At 43.1% G+C, this 17,277-nt stretch overlaps 1 protein-coding gene across 4 annotated transcripts in view; it reads left to right on the top strand.

Annotated features, from left to right (window-relative positions):
- STAT1 (signal transducer and activator of transcription 1) overlaps positions 1 to 17,277 on the top strand; it is a 45,963-nt gene that overhangs the window by 2,620 nt on the left and 26,066 nt on the right. For all 4 annotated transcript variants that reach the window (XR_006608511.1, XM_013061864.2, XM_045086510.1 and 1 more), the window contains 8 exons: positions 922 to 1,050; positions 4,336 to 4,480; positions 5,737 to 5,835; positions 11,451 to 11,540; positions 12,210 to 12,288; positions 13,202 to 13,293; positions 13,710 to 13,861; positions 16,007 to 16,165. Coding sequence is in view for 3 of the 4 variants with exons in the window: in XM_013061864.2 (XP_012917318.1) it covers positions 923 to 1,050; positions 4,336 to 4,480; positions 5,737 to 5,835; positions 11,451 to 11,540; positions 12,210 to 12,288; positions 13,202 to 13,293; positions 13,710 to 13,861; positions 16,007 to 16,165 (944 nt within the window). In the remaining variant the exon portion in view is untranslated. The remainder of the gene's footprint in view (positions 1 to 921; positions 1,051 to 4,335; positions 4,481 to 5,736; positions 5,836 to 11,450; positions 11,541 to 12,209; positions 12,289 to 13,201; positions 13,294 to 13,709; positions 13,862 to 16,006; positions 16,166 to 17,277) is intronic.

Here is a 17,277-nt window from a genome sequence, read left to right as displayed (position 1 = left end):
TTTAAAAGGTATAGGACAAAAATAATTCATGTTAGCATATGAATCACAAAGTATAAAATATTGGTTTAAAATTCTTTGAGTTAAATTACAGGTGTACTGTCTTTCTTTTTTTTTAAGATTTAATTATTTATTTTAGAGCAGGCCCACGAGAGCAGGGGGAGGGTCAGCAGGAGAGGGAGAGAATCTCAGACAGACTCCATACTGAGCTCAGAGTCCACTGTGGGGCTTGACCTCAGGACCCTGAGATCGTGACCTGAGCCAAAATCAAGAGTCAGATGCCCAACTGACTGAGCCACCCAGGTGCCCCAAATGTACTGTATTTCTAAGAGAGCAACTTTTGGAGGGTTCTTAGGATTTGTCTGGAAGCAAATCTAACGAAATAATGTTTTTCATTTTTTATTCGATAAAAGTACACAGATTCATTTCAAAGTCATATCATGAGCCCAGCACTGTTCTGGAGATAGGGTGTTGAATAGTCCGCTTACCCTTCAAATTCTTCCCTTCATTCATTCCCTTTATTCCTTAGAATAAAAAAAAAAAAATACATGGTGGGTTAGCTGGTGGTAAATGCTATGGAGAAAAACACATCAGGGCAGAGGGATAGTGTTTTATGAGGTGAGATGTGATGTCAACTTAAGTAAGGGGCCGGAAAGTCTTCCCTGGTATGTTGGCATTTGAGCAAAAGGCCTGAAGGTGTGTTTTCTGGAGAAGGAAAAAAACAAACAAACCCCAAACTTTAATTAAAAAAAAAAAAAAAACCAGACCTCAGAATGTAAATACCATTTAAATAATGTATTTCAGAGACAAGTTATGTTTTGGATTAAGTAAGATACTTAAAAGAAGCATGGTGCTAGATAATGCCTTCTTTGGAACTATGCTCTTCCATTCCTGACCTAGGTCTTGTGCTCTGTTTCCTGGTAGGATGTCGCAGTGGTACGAGCTACAGCAGCTTGACTCCAAATTCCTGGAGCAGGTTCACCAGCTCTACGATGACAGTTTTCCCATGGAAATCAGACAGTACCTGGCACAGTGGCTAGAAAAACAAGACTGGTAAGGGATGCTCACTTGAAGATTTTCTGTTTTTAAAGTGATTAAGTGGCTTGGAGCTGCACTGGATAAGAGATGAATTTCATTGTAGCCATTTGGACTATTTGTTGCAGAACAATATGTTGGTTTGAAAAATGGCATCTCTACAAAACTGTGTTAGTCATTAAGAGCTTGTATGTAGTTTGTCCATTGAATTATGACGTGCACTCCTAAATGCTTTGAACAAGTTAGATAATGTTGGCACCAATTATGTCCCACGTTAGGATCCGGGTTAGAGAAAGAAGTAAGTTAAAAGAAACAATGATAGCCTAATTATGGTAAAACATTGATTAGAAATAGGAAGAAGGCATAAAAAGAGAGCTATAGACCAATATCCTTGATGAACACAGATGCGAAAATACTCAACAAAATACTAGCCAATAGGATTCAACAGTACATTAAAAGGATTATTCACCACGACCAAGTGGGATTTATTCCAGGGCTGCAAGGTTGGTTCAACATCCGCAAATCAGTCAATGTGATACAACACATCAATAAAAGAAAGAACAAGAACCATATGATACTCTCAATAGATGCTGAAAAAGCATTTGACAAAGTACAGCATCCCTTTCTGATCAAAACTCTTCAAAGTGTAGGGATAGAGGGCACATACCTCAATATCATCAAAGCCATCTATGAAAAACCCACCGCAAATATCATTCTCAATGGAGAAAAACTGAAAGCTTTTCCTCTAAGGTCAGGAACATGGCAGGGATGTCCATTATCACCACTGCTATTCAACATAGTACTAGAGGTCCTAGCCTCAGCATTCAGACAACAAAAGGAAATTAAAGGCATCCAAATCGGCAAAGAAGAAGTCAAATTAGCACTCTTCGCAGATGATATGATACTATATGTGGAAAACCCAAAAGACTTCACTCCAAAATGCTAGAACTTATACAGGAATTCAGTAAAGTGTCAGGATATAAAATCAATGCACAGAAATCAGTTGCATTTCTCTACACCAACAGCAAGACAGAAGAAAGAGATATTAAGGAGTCCATCCCATTTACAATTGCACCCAAAACCATAAGATACCTAGGAATAAACCTAACCAAAGAGGCACAGAATCTATACTCAGAAAACTATAAAGTACTCATGAAAGAAATTGAGGAAGACACAAAGAAATGGAAAAATGTTCCATGCTCCTGGATTGGAAGAATAAATATTGTGAAAATGTCTATGCTACCTAAAGCAATCTACACATTTAATGCAATTCCTATCAAAGTACCATCCATCTTTTTCAAAGAAATGGAACAAATAATTCTAAAATTTATATGGAACCAGAAAAGACCTCGAATAGCCAAAGGGATATTGAAAAAGAAAGCCAAAGTTGGTGGCATCACAATTCCGGACTTCAAGCTCTATTACAAAGCTGTCATCATCAAGACAGCATGGTACTGGCACAAAAACAGACACATAGATCAATGGAACAGAATAGAGAGCCCAGAAATAGACCCTCAACTCTATAGTCAACTAATCTTCGACAAAGCAGGAAAGAATGTCCAATGGAAAAAAGACAGCCTCTTCAATAAATGGTGCTGGGAAAACTGGACAGCCACATGCAGAAAAATGAAATTGGACCATTTTCTTACACCACACACAAAAATAGACTCAAAATGGATGAAGGACCTCAATGTGCGAAAGGAATCCATCAAAATCCTTGAGGAGAACACAGGCAGCAACCTCTTCGACCTCAGCCGCAGCAACATCTTCCTAGGAACAACGCCAAAGGCAAGGGAAGCAAGGGCAAAAATGAACTATTGGGATTTCATCAAGATCAAAAGCTTTTGCACAGCAAAGGAAACAGTTAACAAAATCAAGACACAACTGACAGAATGGGAGAAGATATTTGCAAACGACATATCAGATAAAGGACTAGTGTCCAGAATCTATAAAGAACTTAGCAAACTCAACACCCAAAGAACAAATAATCCAATCAAGAAATGGGCAGAGGACATGAACAGACATTTCTGCAAAGAAGACATCCAGATGGCCAACAGACACATGAAAAAGTGCTCCATATCACTCGGCATCAGGGAAATACAAATCAAAACCACAATGAGATATCACCTCACATCAGTCAGAATGGCTAAAATCAACAAGTCAGGAAATGACAGATGCTGGTGAGCATGCGGAGAAAGGGGAACCCTCCCACACTGTTGGTGGGAATGCAAGCTGGTGCAGCCACTCTGGAAAACAGCATGGAGGTTCCTCAAAATGTTGAAAATAGAACTTCCCTATGACCCAGCAATTGCACTATTGGGTATTTACCCTAAAGATACAAACGTAGTGATCCAAAGGGGCACCTGCACCCAAATGTTTATAGCAGCAATGTCCACAATAGCCAAACTATGGAAAGAACCTAGATGTCCATCAAGAGATGAATGGATCAAGAAGAGGTGGTATATATACACAATGGAATACTATGCAGCCATCAAAAGAAATGAAATCTTGCCATTTGCGACAACACGGATGGAACTAGAGCGTATCATGCTTAGCGAAATAAGTCAAGCAGAGAAAGACAACTATCATATGATCTCCCTGATATGAGGAAGTGGTGATGCAACATGGGGGCTTAAGTGGGTAGGAGAAGAATCAATGAAACAAGATGGGATTGGGAGGGAGACAAACCATAAGTGACTCTTAATCTCACAAAACAAACTGAGGGTTGCTGGGGGGAGGGGGTTTGGGAGAAGGGGGTGAGATTATGGACATTGGGGAGGGTATGTGCTTTGGTGAGTGCTGTGAAGTGTGTAAACCTGGTGATTCACAGACCTGTACCCCTGGGGATAAAAATATATGTTTATAAAAAATAAAAAATTATATATAAAAAAAGAAATCCTAAAAAAAAAAAAAGAAATAGGAAGAAGGTAATAAAATTAGGAGGTTAGCTCTAAGAATTTGATATGTATTCTATTTTAAAATTTACTATATGCTGATTGCAAAAATTTTAAATGGCACACAAAGTAAAGGCTCCTGTTGGTTTTGTTTCCCTCTCCAGCGATAATTACCATTAAGAGTTTTCATGCATGATGTGAGTTCTGGAATTTTTCATGCTAATTGTGTGTAATGGAAATATTGTACAAGCTGCTGTTAAAAGCAATGTCAGTCTTAAAAGAAGGAAAAATAACCTAGGAGAATACTTACGATTTGGTTTCTTAAATAATTTTCATTAGCAAAGTGATGTTTATTTTGTCTGTTGAAAGTAGTACCTGAAATGAAATGTGTAAATTTTCAATCTCCCAGGGAGCATGCTGCTAATGACGTTTCATTTGCCACCATCCGTTTTCATGACCTCCTGTCCCAGCTGGATGATCAGTATAGTCGCTTTTCTTTGGAGAATAATTTTTTGTTGCAGCATAACATAAGGAAAAGCAAGCGTAATCTTCAGGTATGACCTGGTTTTTGCCTTATAGTTAAAATGTTCCCAAGCCTATGTAAGAGTTTTTTTTTTTTTTTCATTGAGCAAATACTCTTGAGTATGCATTCACTGGTATTTTTAAAAGTTTCAGAGATGACAAATAAACTCTTTTTGTATTGCTAATATTTTATAGCATGAGCAAAGTAAAATGTCGGTTCATTTTGTAAATACATAAGGAATTTCCAGGTTTAAGTGTTATTACCTGTTAGGTGTCAGTAATTCTGAGACAAATGTGATGCTGTCACCTTCTTTTACTACAAGTTGTTGAAATTGAAACCAGGGGCAGGGTTACATTTTAAAGGCCGTGAGCGGTCCTACCAGGCAGAAGCTCAAAGGAGCTGTAGTAGTAGGCCCATCTCAGCCCTTGGTGTCCAGATGAAGAAGCAGTCCGGAAAGATTTGATGACCCAGAGCTCTGACAGACTTAGTGAATTGGAACAAGGCCCCACTTTTCCTTGCTTTTGGAAGAATTGCCTTCCCATGGAAGAGAAAGTCAGGGGGAGTCCCAGGCCGGAGACAATGGGCTACAGGGTTTTAGGAGTTTTTCAAAAGGCTCCCAGCATCCCTTAAGACTGGCTACTCTATTTACTTTGTCACAACAGAACTTTTCTGTCTCAGTGAAGGTGAGAGCGATCATTTTCTTATTTCAACATAACCAAACTTCAACTTAGATAGTTAGAAGCTTTTCCTTCCCTTGTGAATGTAGCTATGCTTTTATAATACCAGCGACAGGGAAATTAGGTGAGATTTACAGAAATTTGCTCTCCTACAGACTTTGCGTGAGCACACCTGTTATAAAGAGCCATGTTGCCAGCATTTTGCAACCTGCTTTGACAAGGAAATAGAAAAACTGAAAAGAATATCTTTGGTAAATTCAAAGCAGAGACCAACTGAAAACTTAATTGAGAAATAATCATTTGCATTGTGTCAGAACCCTAACGGAACATAAATGGCCTCAAAAACAAAGAAATAAAAGTAAAACTATTAGCAGAACTGCGTATGAAGATATTTGGGTTTTTTAATCAAGAAATAATTTAGGTATGTGTATTTACTGGAAAGGTTTTGTTATAATTTATTAAGGGTATTTTATTTTTACTAAAAATAGCTTGCATAGAATTTAATAAATACTAGAGGAGGCTTTTCGGTAGATAGGAACAAATTCAATTTATAATAGTATACAGTGGCTTAAACATTGTAAAATTTGTTTTTATTCTAACCCATATCTAGGATAATTTTCAGGAAGACCCAGTACAGATGTCTATGATCATCTGTAACTGTCTGAAGGAAGAAAGGAGGATCCTGGAAAATGCTCAGAGATTCAATCAGGTACTTTTTTTTCTAACGGAACACTGAAGATTGTAGTAAAATAAAAATGCATTCATTTACCCAACAAATATAATGAACACCTTGTAGGGAAAAGTCCTCTGATCTTATAGCCCCAGGAAATGGGAAAGATCAGATACAGAGATTGCATAGACCTGGGCTTTAAGAAAGGACTGTGATCTGTTGGAAATCATTCTGGTGAGGGAGAGAGATAATACATAAACAAAATATTTTCACATAGTGACAATTCCTATGCAGATACCAAAGGAGGATACTGAGATACAGTAACGAAGTATCTGGGGGGTGGGGTTATGTCTTTAGATCAGGGTGAGGGTTGGGCAGGGAAGGAAGCCGCAGACAGAGTGGACTCAAGAAAGGTGCAGCTGGTAGAGGTAAAAAGTGGCAGATTATATTTGGGACATGGTACCGATTGGGCTTATAGTGAAGGGTCAGACATGGGAGTGAGGGAAAGTGCAAAGCGGAAGATGACTTGATGGTTTGCAACTTGAATCACTTGGAGCTATTGTTCATCGTGCTGGGGAGGAAAGAAAGATGGGGGATGGCTTTTGTAGGACATAGTATGCTTTAGAGCAGAAGAACAAGTTGATGGGAAAATTAAGACCTTTGTTTTGAATAGGATCGAGTTACCTCTCTTTTTTTTTTCTTTTAAAGATTTTATTTATTTGACAGGCAGAGATCACAAGTAGGCAGAGAGGCAGGCGGAGAGAGAGGGGGAAGCAGGCTCCCTGCTGAGCAGAGAGCCCGATGTGGGGCTCGATCCCAGGACCCTGAGATCATGACCTGAGCCGAAGGCAGAGGCTTTAATCTACTGAGCCACCCAGGCACCCTGAGTTACCTCTTAAATGTACAAGACATCCAAACAGAATGAGTCAGATTTGTTTTGGCACCAAGATTTTTGATCAGAGTTTTACTAATATTAATACAAACCACCTTGGCGGTCAGGGCTCAGATTTTTAAAATCGCTGTGGCATCTGTTCATCCCCTTCTTGACGGCTGAGGGGCCAGAAATAACCAGAAGGCAACGAAACAAAGTTGTAAAACCACCGTTTGGGTTGTTCTGGCTAAGACCCTCCGCTATGAGGGGGAGAATGCCAGAGTAGTAGGATGTAAGTAGGAGGGCGAATTCCATTCTCCATGCACTTTCTGGGCATTTGATCCAGGTTTTGTGAATCCTCTGCTTCCCTGAGCATTTAGTTCGGGGCCCACTGGAAGCTGCTGCACTGAGCATTTCAAGAGATGTGTTATTTGTTCTCAATTTGAGCTAGCGCATCTGGCCCCTGGCCTCATGAACAGAAGTGCCTCTCAGTGTCGGCCGCCTGGGCTCCTCTGCAGGTGGTATGCTTGTCTTCAACATGCGTCCCACAGCTGTGAGGTTTTCAGCAGGATGTTGGGACTGTGTGGGATTTTCATCTTAATAACACCAGGCAATGGTCTGGCCACTCCTGTATGTCCTACTTGAGAGGGCCGCCAAGAGCAGAGATGGGTAGAAGAACCAACTTTCCACCTGGCACCCAAGCATTTCTCGCCTCACATTTGGCCCCAAGGCCCAGAGTAGGGGTCTTCTCTCCCAGATCAGCATCCTCTCCTGGGTATGCTTTGGGTTTTGAAGGCTTGCCAGTGGTTTTCTCCCCTTTAGAAATGTCGGTGATCTGGGGAGAGGACCATCTTAAGCCTCTCAGGAGACCGCTGAGCTACTGGTGAGCACCTTTCAGGAGGTTTAGTTGACCGCCCAGCTGAGAATGAGAGAAGCAAGACCTTCTTAGGGTTTGAGGGAAGGATCTGGATGTCTGAGGCCATCAGGGAAAGGGAAATGGCCCCCAAGTTACCCAATCTACTATGGGCTGGGAAATTGAGAAACATTTCTTTGCCATTTCTCCCCCTTGTTGAAGTAACTACGTTTTAATAATGTATCTTTTATGCATACTGACTTATGATGTGTGATGCCTGTATTGGGTTCCGAGTAACCCCATTTTGGCGCCAGGGGCATTTGGAGAATCTAGATGAAACAAGAGTGTCCATGACTTGACTGACAGCTGTGCAGACTGATAGGTACATAGGGATTTAAGAAATTCAACAAGTTAAAAACATGCAAACTTGAGAGTCTGTTTATAGTGTTCAAATTCTATGAAATTTTATAGAAATGTTGGGATAGGAAAATTTTGTTCCTGTTATTTTTTGTTTTAATAAAAGAACTTTTAGAAAGTATCTGTAAGAGAATATTTTTAAAAAGAATATTATATGTAGATACTTCTTAGTAAACTATGAATGTTTTGTTTGCTGCCATTATTGCACACTAAGCTTTTTCTTTCTCGTGTTGTGTGCCCACATGTGTACATGTGTGAGTGTGTGCATGCGTGTGTGTGGCGAAAAAACTCTATGTGTGGATAAAATGTAGGTCCATAGGGTTCACCACAGGGATTGGTGATCGGTTCTTTCAGACTGGAAGGAAAGACACCAAGTGGCTCTCGGGTTTCCCTTTGTTAGAGTTATCAGGGACTGGCTCAGTCCGTTAAGCATCTGCCTTCAGCTCAAGTCCTGATTCCAGGGTGCTGGGATCGAGTCCCGCATCGGGCTCCCTGCTCAGTTGGGAACCTGCTTCTCCCTCTGCCTGCCGTTCCCCCTGCTTATGCTCTCTCTTTCTCTGACAAATAAATACAATCTTTAAACAAAAATAATAGAATTACCATATACTGAATGCTTTTCTCAGGACCTGTGCTAAATATTTTATAAACATCATTTAATTTGAATAAACGTTTTCAAACTGTCACTGAAATTAAGTATTCTTATCCCCGTTTTACAGATGAAAAAACTAAGGTTGAGGGGTCAAGTACTTTGCTCAAGGCCACGAGCTAAGGAGTTTGGAATTTAAACCTAGAATTGTGTGACTCTAAAACCCATTCATTAGAGAAGTTGCTTCATCTGTCTTGGGGGTTTGGACTTATGAGATGGGAGAGGAGGGCATTCTGACTGGGACCTCTGGTGCCCATCCAGTGCCTGTCATGTGTCCTCTTATTTGGACAGCCACTTGTTCCATTGAAGAGAAAGCCTCCCTGACCAGACTTCCTTGGTCTGGGGTGCGTGTGGAGCTCAGTTCTAATGAAAACCCTCCAGACAGGGTCTGTATGTGGTGTAGGTGTGAAATGAGAAAAGAAGAGTAGACGAGTCCCTTCCAAGAGTTGACAAAATCCAACACCCATCCCTGATAAAAGACACTAAATAATATACAAACTGATGGGTACCTCTTTAGCATATTGGGAAAAAAGTTAAAATTGTCCGGTTTGTGTAAAGTTTGCATTTAATTCCAGTTCATGTGCAGTGTAACAATAGTTTCAGGTGTAGAATATAGGGATTCAGCACTTCCATACCCAACTTGAGCATTTGATGTGCAGCAGAGGCAGGAGGCCATATGGAGCTGCTCAAAGCAACAGCTCCTTCTGAAAGGCCTGAGCAGCCCTGTTCATTCCTCAGTGACACGTGGGGCACCTAGGGGTACCAGTCAGTGTAGTGATTTTTAATGCACACTTTATACAGATATAATTCAGACACTTTGAACTTCTGCAATTCCAGAGTATATAAAAGAAGGAAAACTTCCAGAGTTTTCTGTAAACAAAGAATCACTTTGATCACCTAAACATAATAAAGATAGAACAAAAAAGAATATTATAGACCAATTTCATTTCTGAATATCAATGTAAAGTTCTAAACAAAATATTTTAGTGATCAGAATTCAGTAATACTTTAAGAAAACAATATATCACGACCAAGTAGAATTTATTCCAGATTATAATAATAGAGTAGGGTGTGGCGAGGAAATGCATTAATGTAATTCATTATGTAAGTAGATACAAGGAAGAAAAAGCATATGCTTATCTCTATAGTTGCTGAAAAGAGTTGACAAAATCCAACACCCATCCCTGATAAAAGACACTAAATAATATACAAACTGATGGGTACCTCTTTAGCATATTAAAATACAGATCTCTCAGTGCTGTAGACAGTGTCTTATGTAGTTTGGAACACATCAGAACTGTGGCAAGGATGTCCATTATTTCCACTGATACTTAAATAACGTTATATTGGTGGTATTTGCCAATACAGTTAGACAAGAGAACACCATGAGAGGCATAAGAATCAAAAGGAATGTCATGGAGATATTGGCTGTCCCTGAGTTATTCATAATTTTAATGTGATCCCAATAGAAGTAACAAGTTTCTTTCTGAAGCTGTGAAAGTCGTCAGGAAAATAACTGAGAGAATAGCAAGGAAACCTGCAGAGAAACATGGCAAGAAGACGGGCCCCACTCTATTAGGTACACACCAAGCCCTCCAAGGTTAAACACTGTTCAGGTTCAGGAAGAGAAAAACCCATGGAAAATCAGAGAAAGTCTAGAACTTAAAACCAGGTATGAAAGGAACTTTGTGTGATAAAAATGGCAATTCAGAGCTCTGGGGAAAATAGGAACTTTTCGCTAAATGTTGTTAAGACACGTGGACAGCCAATTGGGAAAAAAGTTAAAATTGTCCCCACACTTTTTCACAGTAAACATAAGGATAAACTTCAAATGGATTAGAGATCTAAAGGTAGAAAAAAAAGAAACCATTTAAGTGCTAGGTTAAAAATGGGAGAACTTATTTCTAATCTGTCAATACAGAAAGGCTTTCTAGTAGGGAAAATCCAGATATAAAAGAAGAAAATCCTGTTAAGTTTGAAGGGGTAAAAATGCTCACATAGAATGTGCGCTGTGTAGGCCTCAGTAAGGAAGGTCGATGGGCACAGTTTTTGTCATGGGAGGGGCTTTAACTCTAAACAAAAATAGCCTCTTTTTAGAATCTAATCTGTATGAGAACAGTCTCATGTTTACCGCTCTACCACGGGGGTCTAGGACATTGTCTGACCTTGACTTAATAGTGAGTAAGTCTTGCTGTGTGAATAAACCAGGGAACACCTTAAACAGGGAACACAGAGGTGCTGCTACGTCTTGAGTGCTCTGAAGGGCGAGGACTGGATCCTCTGTGTGTCTCGATTGACAGTCATGACTTCCGAGTAGCACACAGTCACTGAAGTCCGGAATGCAGTGCTGTCCAGTTTCGACAGGCCTCTGGGTCACCAGGGATCTTGTCAAAATGGGGCTTCTGATTCAGTAATCAGTGAGGCACTGAGAGTCTGTATTTCCCACTAGCTCCCAGGCAGTAAGGTGCTGCTGGTCTTGGGGCCACAAGGAATAGTGAGGCTTTATGACAAATAATTACAGGGTTCATGGGAATAATCTTGTCTATAAAATTTGAGAAACCCTGATGTGAACTTCCTGTGTGGTACCATGCAACTGTATGAAATAATGGAAAATTCCAGAAATACTCTGTATATAGTAGACATGAACTGAGCTGAGTCTTTCTGTAGCCTTTTTAACATTTTGCCAGCATTTTCCAGGGCCTTGAGAACTAGCTGTTTCTCGTCAGCGCTGATGTGGGAAGCTTGTAGGAAGTTTCGGAAGGTCTGGGGGGTAGGTGGTGCACAAGGTGTGGACTTGACTTCGGAGAGTAATCAGCAGGTGACTGTGGCAGAGGAACTCATTGGTAACCACGCCCCTCCCATTGCAGGCGCAGTCGGGGAGTATCCAGAGCACCGTGATGTTAGACAAACAGAAGGAGCTGGACAGCAAAGTCAGAAATGTGAAGGATAAGGTTATGGTGCGTACTGAGTCAATATATATATATGTTTAGCCTCTAACGTTTTGTAAGACGAAAAAGGTTTCAATTACTTGAGTGTAAACGTGGTTAACTGATTTCAGTCTTTTAAGTAGTTGAGAAGAGAAGTTTTGCTGAAGTTCCAAACCATATGCAAACAAAGTAGTTAAGCCAACCAGCAAATAGACTTTTATGGCCCCTGTTACAGCTTCAGACACTGAGCTGCTTTCTTTCTTCCTTGCAAGATTGTGCAGTAACTGTTGACTTTGCCCCATCACCCAATAAACTAGATGTTGCTGCTCGAAATAGCCTTTGATGGCTGTGTTTCTCAAGTTGGCGTGTTCCTGGGGTTATGGAGAGCCCCAGGACAAACATGGCTCCTTCTTTCTCAAGGACCTGTTTTCTTCTGAGCCTGGGAAGGGAAGCATTAAAGTAGAAATCAAGGGAAGCCAGTCTGAAAATAACCATATGTCTTCCTCTTAAAAAAATTATTATATTCTTATTAAGGAAATAGAGATTATTATGTATGTGACTAGAATTTTGCAAATGGAATCCATGTTTGAGGGTGCAGGATGGTTGCCAGGGTTTCTGGGTCCTACAGAAATGATAATTTATTTCCCAAAGTCTTTGGAAGCAGGTTGGTGGGAAAACCTGTTTATGTCTTTATTGTAGTGTATAGAGCATGAAATAAAGACCTTAGAAGATTTACAAGACGAGTATGACTTCAAGTGCAAAACCTTGCAGAACAGAGGTAAGACTTAACGTCTAAAGCAGTGCCCATTGGCTGTCCTTTCCTCTGTTGACACGAGATGAAGAAGGCAAGTATGTCTTCCTGTTTGCCAAGTGCTTTATGGCTCTGAACTGCTGGTCTCAGCTTCTTGATGAGGCGTTAACCTCTGTACTGTCGACCTTCTGAGCAGGTTCCCTTCGCAAGGGGCTGTCTGTTCTGTGCCTCATAGGGTACATAGCAGCAGCCCTGACTTTTAGCCACCAGATGGCAGTAGAACTATTCCTTAATCCCCAGTGGTGACAGGTCAGACACTGCCACATGTTTGGGGGGAGGGATGGCAGGACAGTATCACTGGCTGTCGACAAGGCTCTGTGTCACTCACTGTACTTACTGTACCTAGCCCCCTGATTGATGTAGCCAGACAGGTGTGTGCAGTTTCCCAGCTTGAAGCTCTTTTAAACAATGCAGCTCCATACGCTGGCTGTAACCCTCGCGATCACTTGGAAGATAGCGGGGTTGATCTGGGGACATTATTAGGACAATTTAGGTAATAGTATGAGAGAAAGGAACCTCAGCTACTTCTTCCTAATTGTGTACTTCTCTTTCAAAGCTGCACATACACTTTGTATCTCGGATTTTGGATTTTGTTGGTTATATTCATTTAGATAATATTCTGACAACGATTTAAGAGCTGGATGGTACTGTTTCCAGTTTACATGGGTCATTGAGAACAAGAACTTTGTTTTAGCCTGTCCAATTTTTTTAAACTGATGACATTTTTTTAGTTTTGTTCAGTGAAAATTAAAGATCAAACTTGGATCTGTCAACAGATAACATTTGGATTCTGTTTCTTCTAAGTGAATGTGAATCTTGGATTTAGTTGGTTTTGGTTTTTTTACATTTATACTTACCTGCCATCTCTCTCACTTCACAGAGCATGAAACCAATGGCGTGGCAAAGAATGATCAGAAACAAGAACAGTTGTTAATCCAGAAGATGTATTTAATGCTCGACAATAAGAGAAAGGTAGTGATTCACTTTCCAGAATAATGTGTTGCTTTTGTCACAGACTATAAGTACTGGACATGAAGTTTAGAATAGAGGAAATATTATTTTTATAACCACTTGGCTTAGAGCCCCAGTTGAAATATTTGCTTTCCTTTTTTTTTTTTTTTTTAAGATTTTTTATTTATTTGTTTGACAGAGAGAGAGAAATATTACAAGCAGGCAGGCAGAAAGAGAGAGGGGGAAGCAGGCTTCCTGCTGAGCAGAGAGCCTGATGTGGGCTTGATCCCAGGACCCTGAGATCATGACCTGAGCCGAAGGCAGAGGCTTAATGCAATGAGCCACCCAGGCGCCCCTTGCTTTGCTTTTTAAAAATATTTTTAAATTCAGTGATTAAAGATGAATCGACTTCACTTTGTCTCTTCCTCTCCCTTTAGGAAGTAGTTCTCAAAATAATAGAGTTGTTGAATGTCACGGAACTTACCCAGAAAGCCCTCATCAATGATGAGCTGGTGGAATGGAAGCAGAGACAACAGAGCGCCTGCATCGGGGGGCCCCCCAACGCTTGTCTTGATCAGCTGCAGAACTGGTAAGACTCCAAATCTGACTGCCGACCCCATGAGCCCATAAAGTGTACATTCCACTTGTTAGATGAAAGGACCCCGTTGAGACTTCTGTTGAGACTTTGATATAGCCCAGCTGCTCCTGGCCCTGGTAACACTTGAAAAGTGCACATTTTTCATGCCTGTGGCCGAGTTCAGCCAAGTTCTGCTTGGTCTGGAGCAGTCCTCTCCCTACTGTGCCTGTCCCATGGGATACGTCATTTGTGCCAAAACACTGGTGGCATAGTCCTCACATCACACAGCTAACTGCTTGAGCCCTAATGTTTAATTAAAAAAAAAAAAAATAGCATGAGACGTTTTCCAGGCTTCCATGAAGTATCGTTTGGACCATTCAGTCAGTCAAATATTTAGTAAAACCTTATTAAATGCTGTGTGTCAGGCTAGGACCTGGGAACACACGATGAGTGACGCTTGGTCCTACCAGGGAGGAGTCTCCGTGTGGAGGCGGAAGGTCCATTCCTCACGCTGTGCAGTAGGAGGCCACCGCTGCTCTAATGAAGGGCTGCCCAGGGTTCCGGGGAGGACGAGGGAAGCGGTCAGCAGCAGAGTTTCCGAGAAGGGCTCTTGCACTGACTTGAGAGTGAAGGGGAGTCCTTCCTGGAGACCGGCGAGGAAGCCGGCAGGGACAGAGGCAGAGGAGAGGAGAGGCTTGGCGTGAGAGGGGCCTGCGGTACCGCATACTGGAGGGCTGGAGGACCGGGTGCGGCGCTGGCGGAGGAAGGTGGAGGTGGCAGGAAGCAGGAGGCTGCTGAGGCGGTTCTCACGCTGCGCTAGGAACAGGACTTCATCCAGTGCGCGCCGATGGGCCTGGCGGGGCTTTTGGTTCAAGTGCAGGGTCACTTCTCGGGTTTTTTGTTTGTTTGACTTGGGTTACTCTGGCCGCAGTCTGGAGGATATAGAGACAGAAAGGCCAGCCAGGTGACCGTGAGCACGCTCGTGTCGTCCAGGGGAGGGCCGACAGACCAGAGCGGGTGGCAGTGGTGGGTCAGAGTGGGGGTGAGGGGAGGGCGGCCTGCAACAGTTCCCGAGCGCCCAAAGACCACAGATCTCAGCAGGTTCTCTGAATGGCTTTTTTTTTTTTTCAATTCACAATTAATACTTAGCCATTCATTTGTATTCTGTGGGTTGCCTGCTTGTACTCCAAATTTCTGTCAGAACAGAACTTCCCAGCCCAGTGTAGCCCCCATAACGGGCCTTGAGAACCACTGACACCCCCCATCCCCCGCCCGGGCCCCCAAACCTCTCTTGCTGTCTAGGGAAGTCCTGGGCTGTCCGGAGCCCCCTTGTGGTCATTTGTCGTGTTCGCATGTGTGCCATGGTTTGAAGGAAGTTGGGAAGCCCCAGTTAGGATCCCCGGGAACTCGCCCGCTGCCATCAGCCCGCCTCTCCTTTCATGGCTAAGGGCTGCTCCTTGGTGCTTGGAACTGGATTCAGGAAGTGAAACCGTGAAGCGGAGGAGATGTGTTCACTGGGAGATCTTCCTCTGTTACCACACCAGGTAGTCAAGCCGCAGTCGCACAGCCTGACTCGGCTCACAGGCCCTTCACTGGGAGGAACGAGGGACCTGAAAGCAATCACGAGTTTCCTCCGTGGTTTACATTTTGAGTGCCTAGACCGAGCGCTTTTGCCGCCTTCTTTCGGTTCAGTAAAACGGTAACCTTCCTTCCCTCTCCTCCTCCTGACCCCGGCCTGTCGTTCCCTCACCGTGCGGCTTCCCCAGCTTCCAAGCTGTTCTCTTGCTCCTCGTGTCCTGATACACAACCTGCACGGCCCCTCGCTGCCTCCCGCATCACCCATCACAGCATCTCCTTTGCTGTGTCCTCTGCCCTCCCTGCCTGTCCCTTTAAGTCCCAGTCATCGTGCAGGTCAGCAGAAGTCACAGGTCTCCAGCAGGCCCCACCTCCGCAGGTCTGGGCTGAAATCTGTTGATTTCTTCCTCCCACACAATACTCTGTAATGGCGACGTGAACCTTGTTCTCTGTGCAGAGAGTGGCCGCGTGGATAACGTCAGGTGTTCTCCGGGGAAACCACTCGCCGGTTTCCACATTCCCTGCAGGCCGGTGGCCTGGAGGCAGCTTCTGATCGAGGCCCCGCATCTCGTCCTTTCCCAGGTTCACCATAGTTGCGGAGAGTCTGCAGCAGGTGCGTCAGCAGCTGAAAAAGCTCGAGGAGCTGGAACAGAAATACACCTATGAACACGACCCTATCACAAAAAACAAACAAGGCCTGTGGGACCGCACCTTCAGCCTTTTCCAGCAGCTCATTCAGAGGTGATTGAGGGGACTCGCTTGCACGTTCTGCAGTTATTTTACTGGGGGGAAATTTCACCGTGATTCAGGTCACTTAAAAGTTTAATACGTTGTGTAAGTTGTTTTAGGGTGGTCACCTCTTCCTAAATGCCTTGTCCGTACCGTCCGCTCTGCGGCTCTTCGTTCTCGTGGCCGGCCAGCCTGGTAACTCACCCATTCTACTGCTCCCTCTCTGGGGGCCAGTCTGTGCCGAGACCTGCCAGTCTGTCCTGGGGCGGTTTGTCCCCTCCTTCCCACTCCAAGGCCCCATGTGTTTCAGGCTCTCAGATCGTCTTGCTGAACTCATGCAGTCACTTCCCAAACATGTCCCTTCTCAGCCCCTGTGATGCTGTGCTTCCCCAAGCAGTGTCCAGCCTGGCTCTTTGTCACCTGCTCATCCAGGCGGAGCCTTTCAGCTGGACACTTGGGCCCCAACTCCCCAGCCTGGCCCCAGCTGACCGCTCCAGGATGAGCTTCCCCACACACCTCATTTCCAGGCAGACCTCGTCTGCACCAACTCCAGTCACTTTGCCGTGCCTCTCCTGTATCCTCTGCCCCACAGCCACCTTCTGTGAACCTCATCTCAACATTGTAAGCTCCTGGAGGTTTCAGCTTGTGTCTTGTCGTGAAATCTTCCCAGAGTTCCCAAACATGTTAGCTCCCTTCTGGATCTGCCTGGCTGTCTTTGTTCTTCTCCCATTCTGGATTCATTATGTAATTGTGTGTGGATTTCTGTCATCTGTGACATGAACTGGAAGTTCTTGGAAGACAGAGATGTGCCTTTGTCCTCTGTTATCCCCCACAAGGACCTTGTGCAGTGCCTTGTTCATGGGCAGTTGTTCCAAGTATGCTTCGTAGATAAATGCACTGGGTAGAAGGATAAAGTTCACACTGCAATTTCTGTGTGTGTGTGTGCTAATGTGACATAATAAAAGAATATCCTTGGTTCCCTGTGGCTCATGTCCAGACAGCAATACCTCAGTGCTGTATTTTGAAATAGCAAGGATATTTATTTCCTTGGGTTTTGGAATGCAAATGTGATCTTTTTTAAAATGAAAATGCATATTTGGAAGTGTTTATTAGATAGTAAGTAT

This window comes from Mustela putorius, unplaced genomic scaffold, assembly GCF_011764305.1.
Source record: "Mustela putorius furo isolate JIRA1106 unplaced genomic scaffold, ASM1176430v1.1 tig00000992_pilon_pilon_pilon, whole genome shotgun sequence".
Classification (NCBI taxonomy): domain Eukaryota; kingdom Metazoa; phylum Chordata; class Mammalia; order Carnivora; family Mustelidae; genus Mustela; species Mustela putorius.
This window is presented reverse-complemented; position numbering and strand designations above follow the sequence as displayed.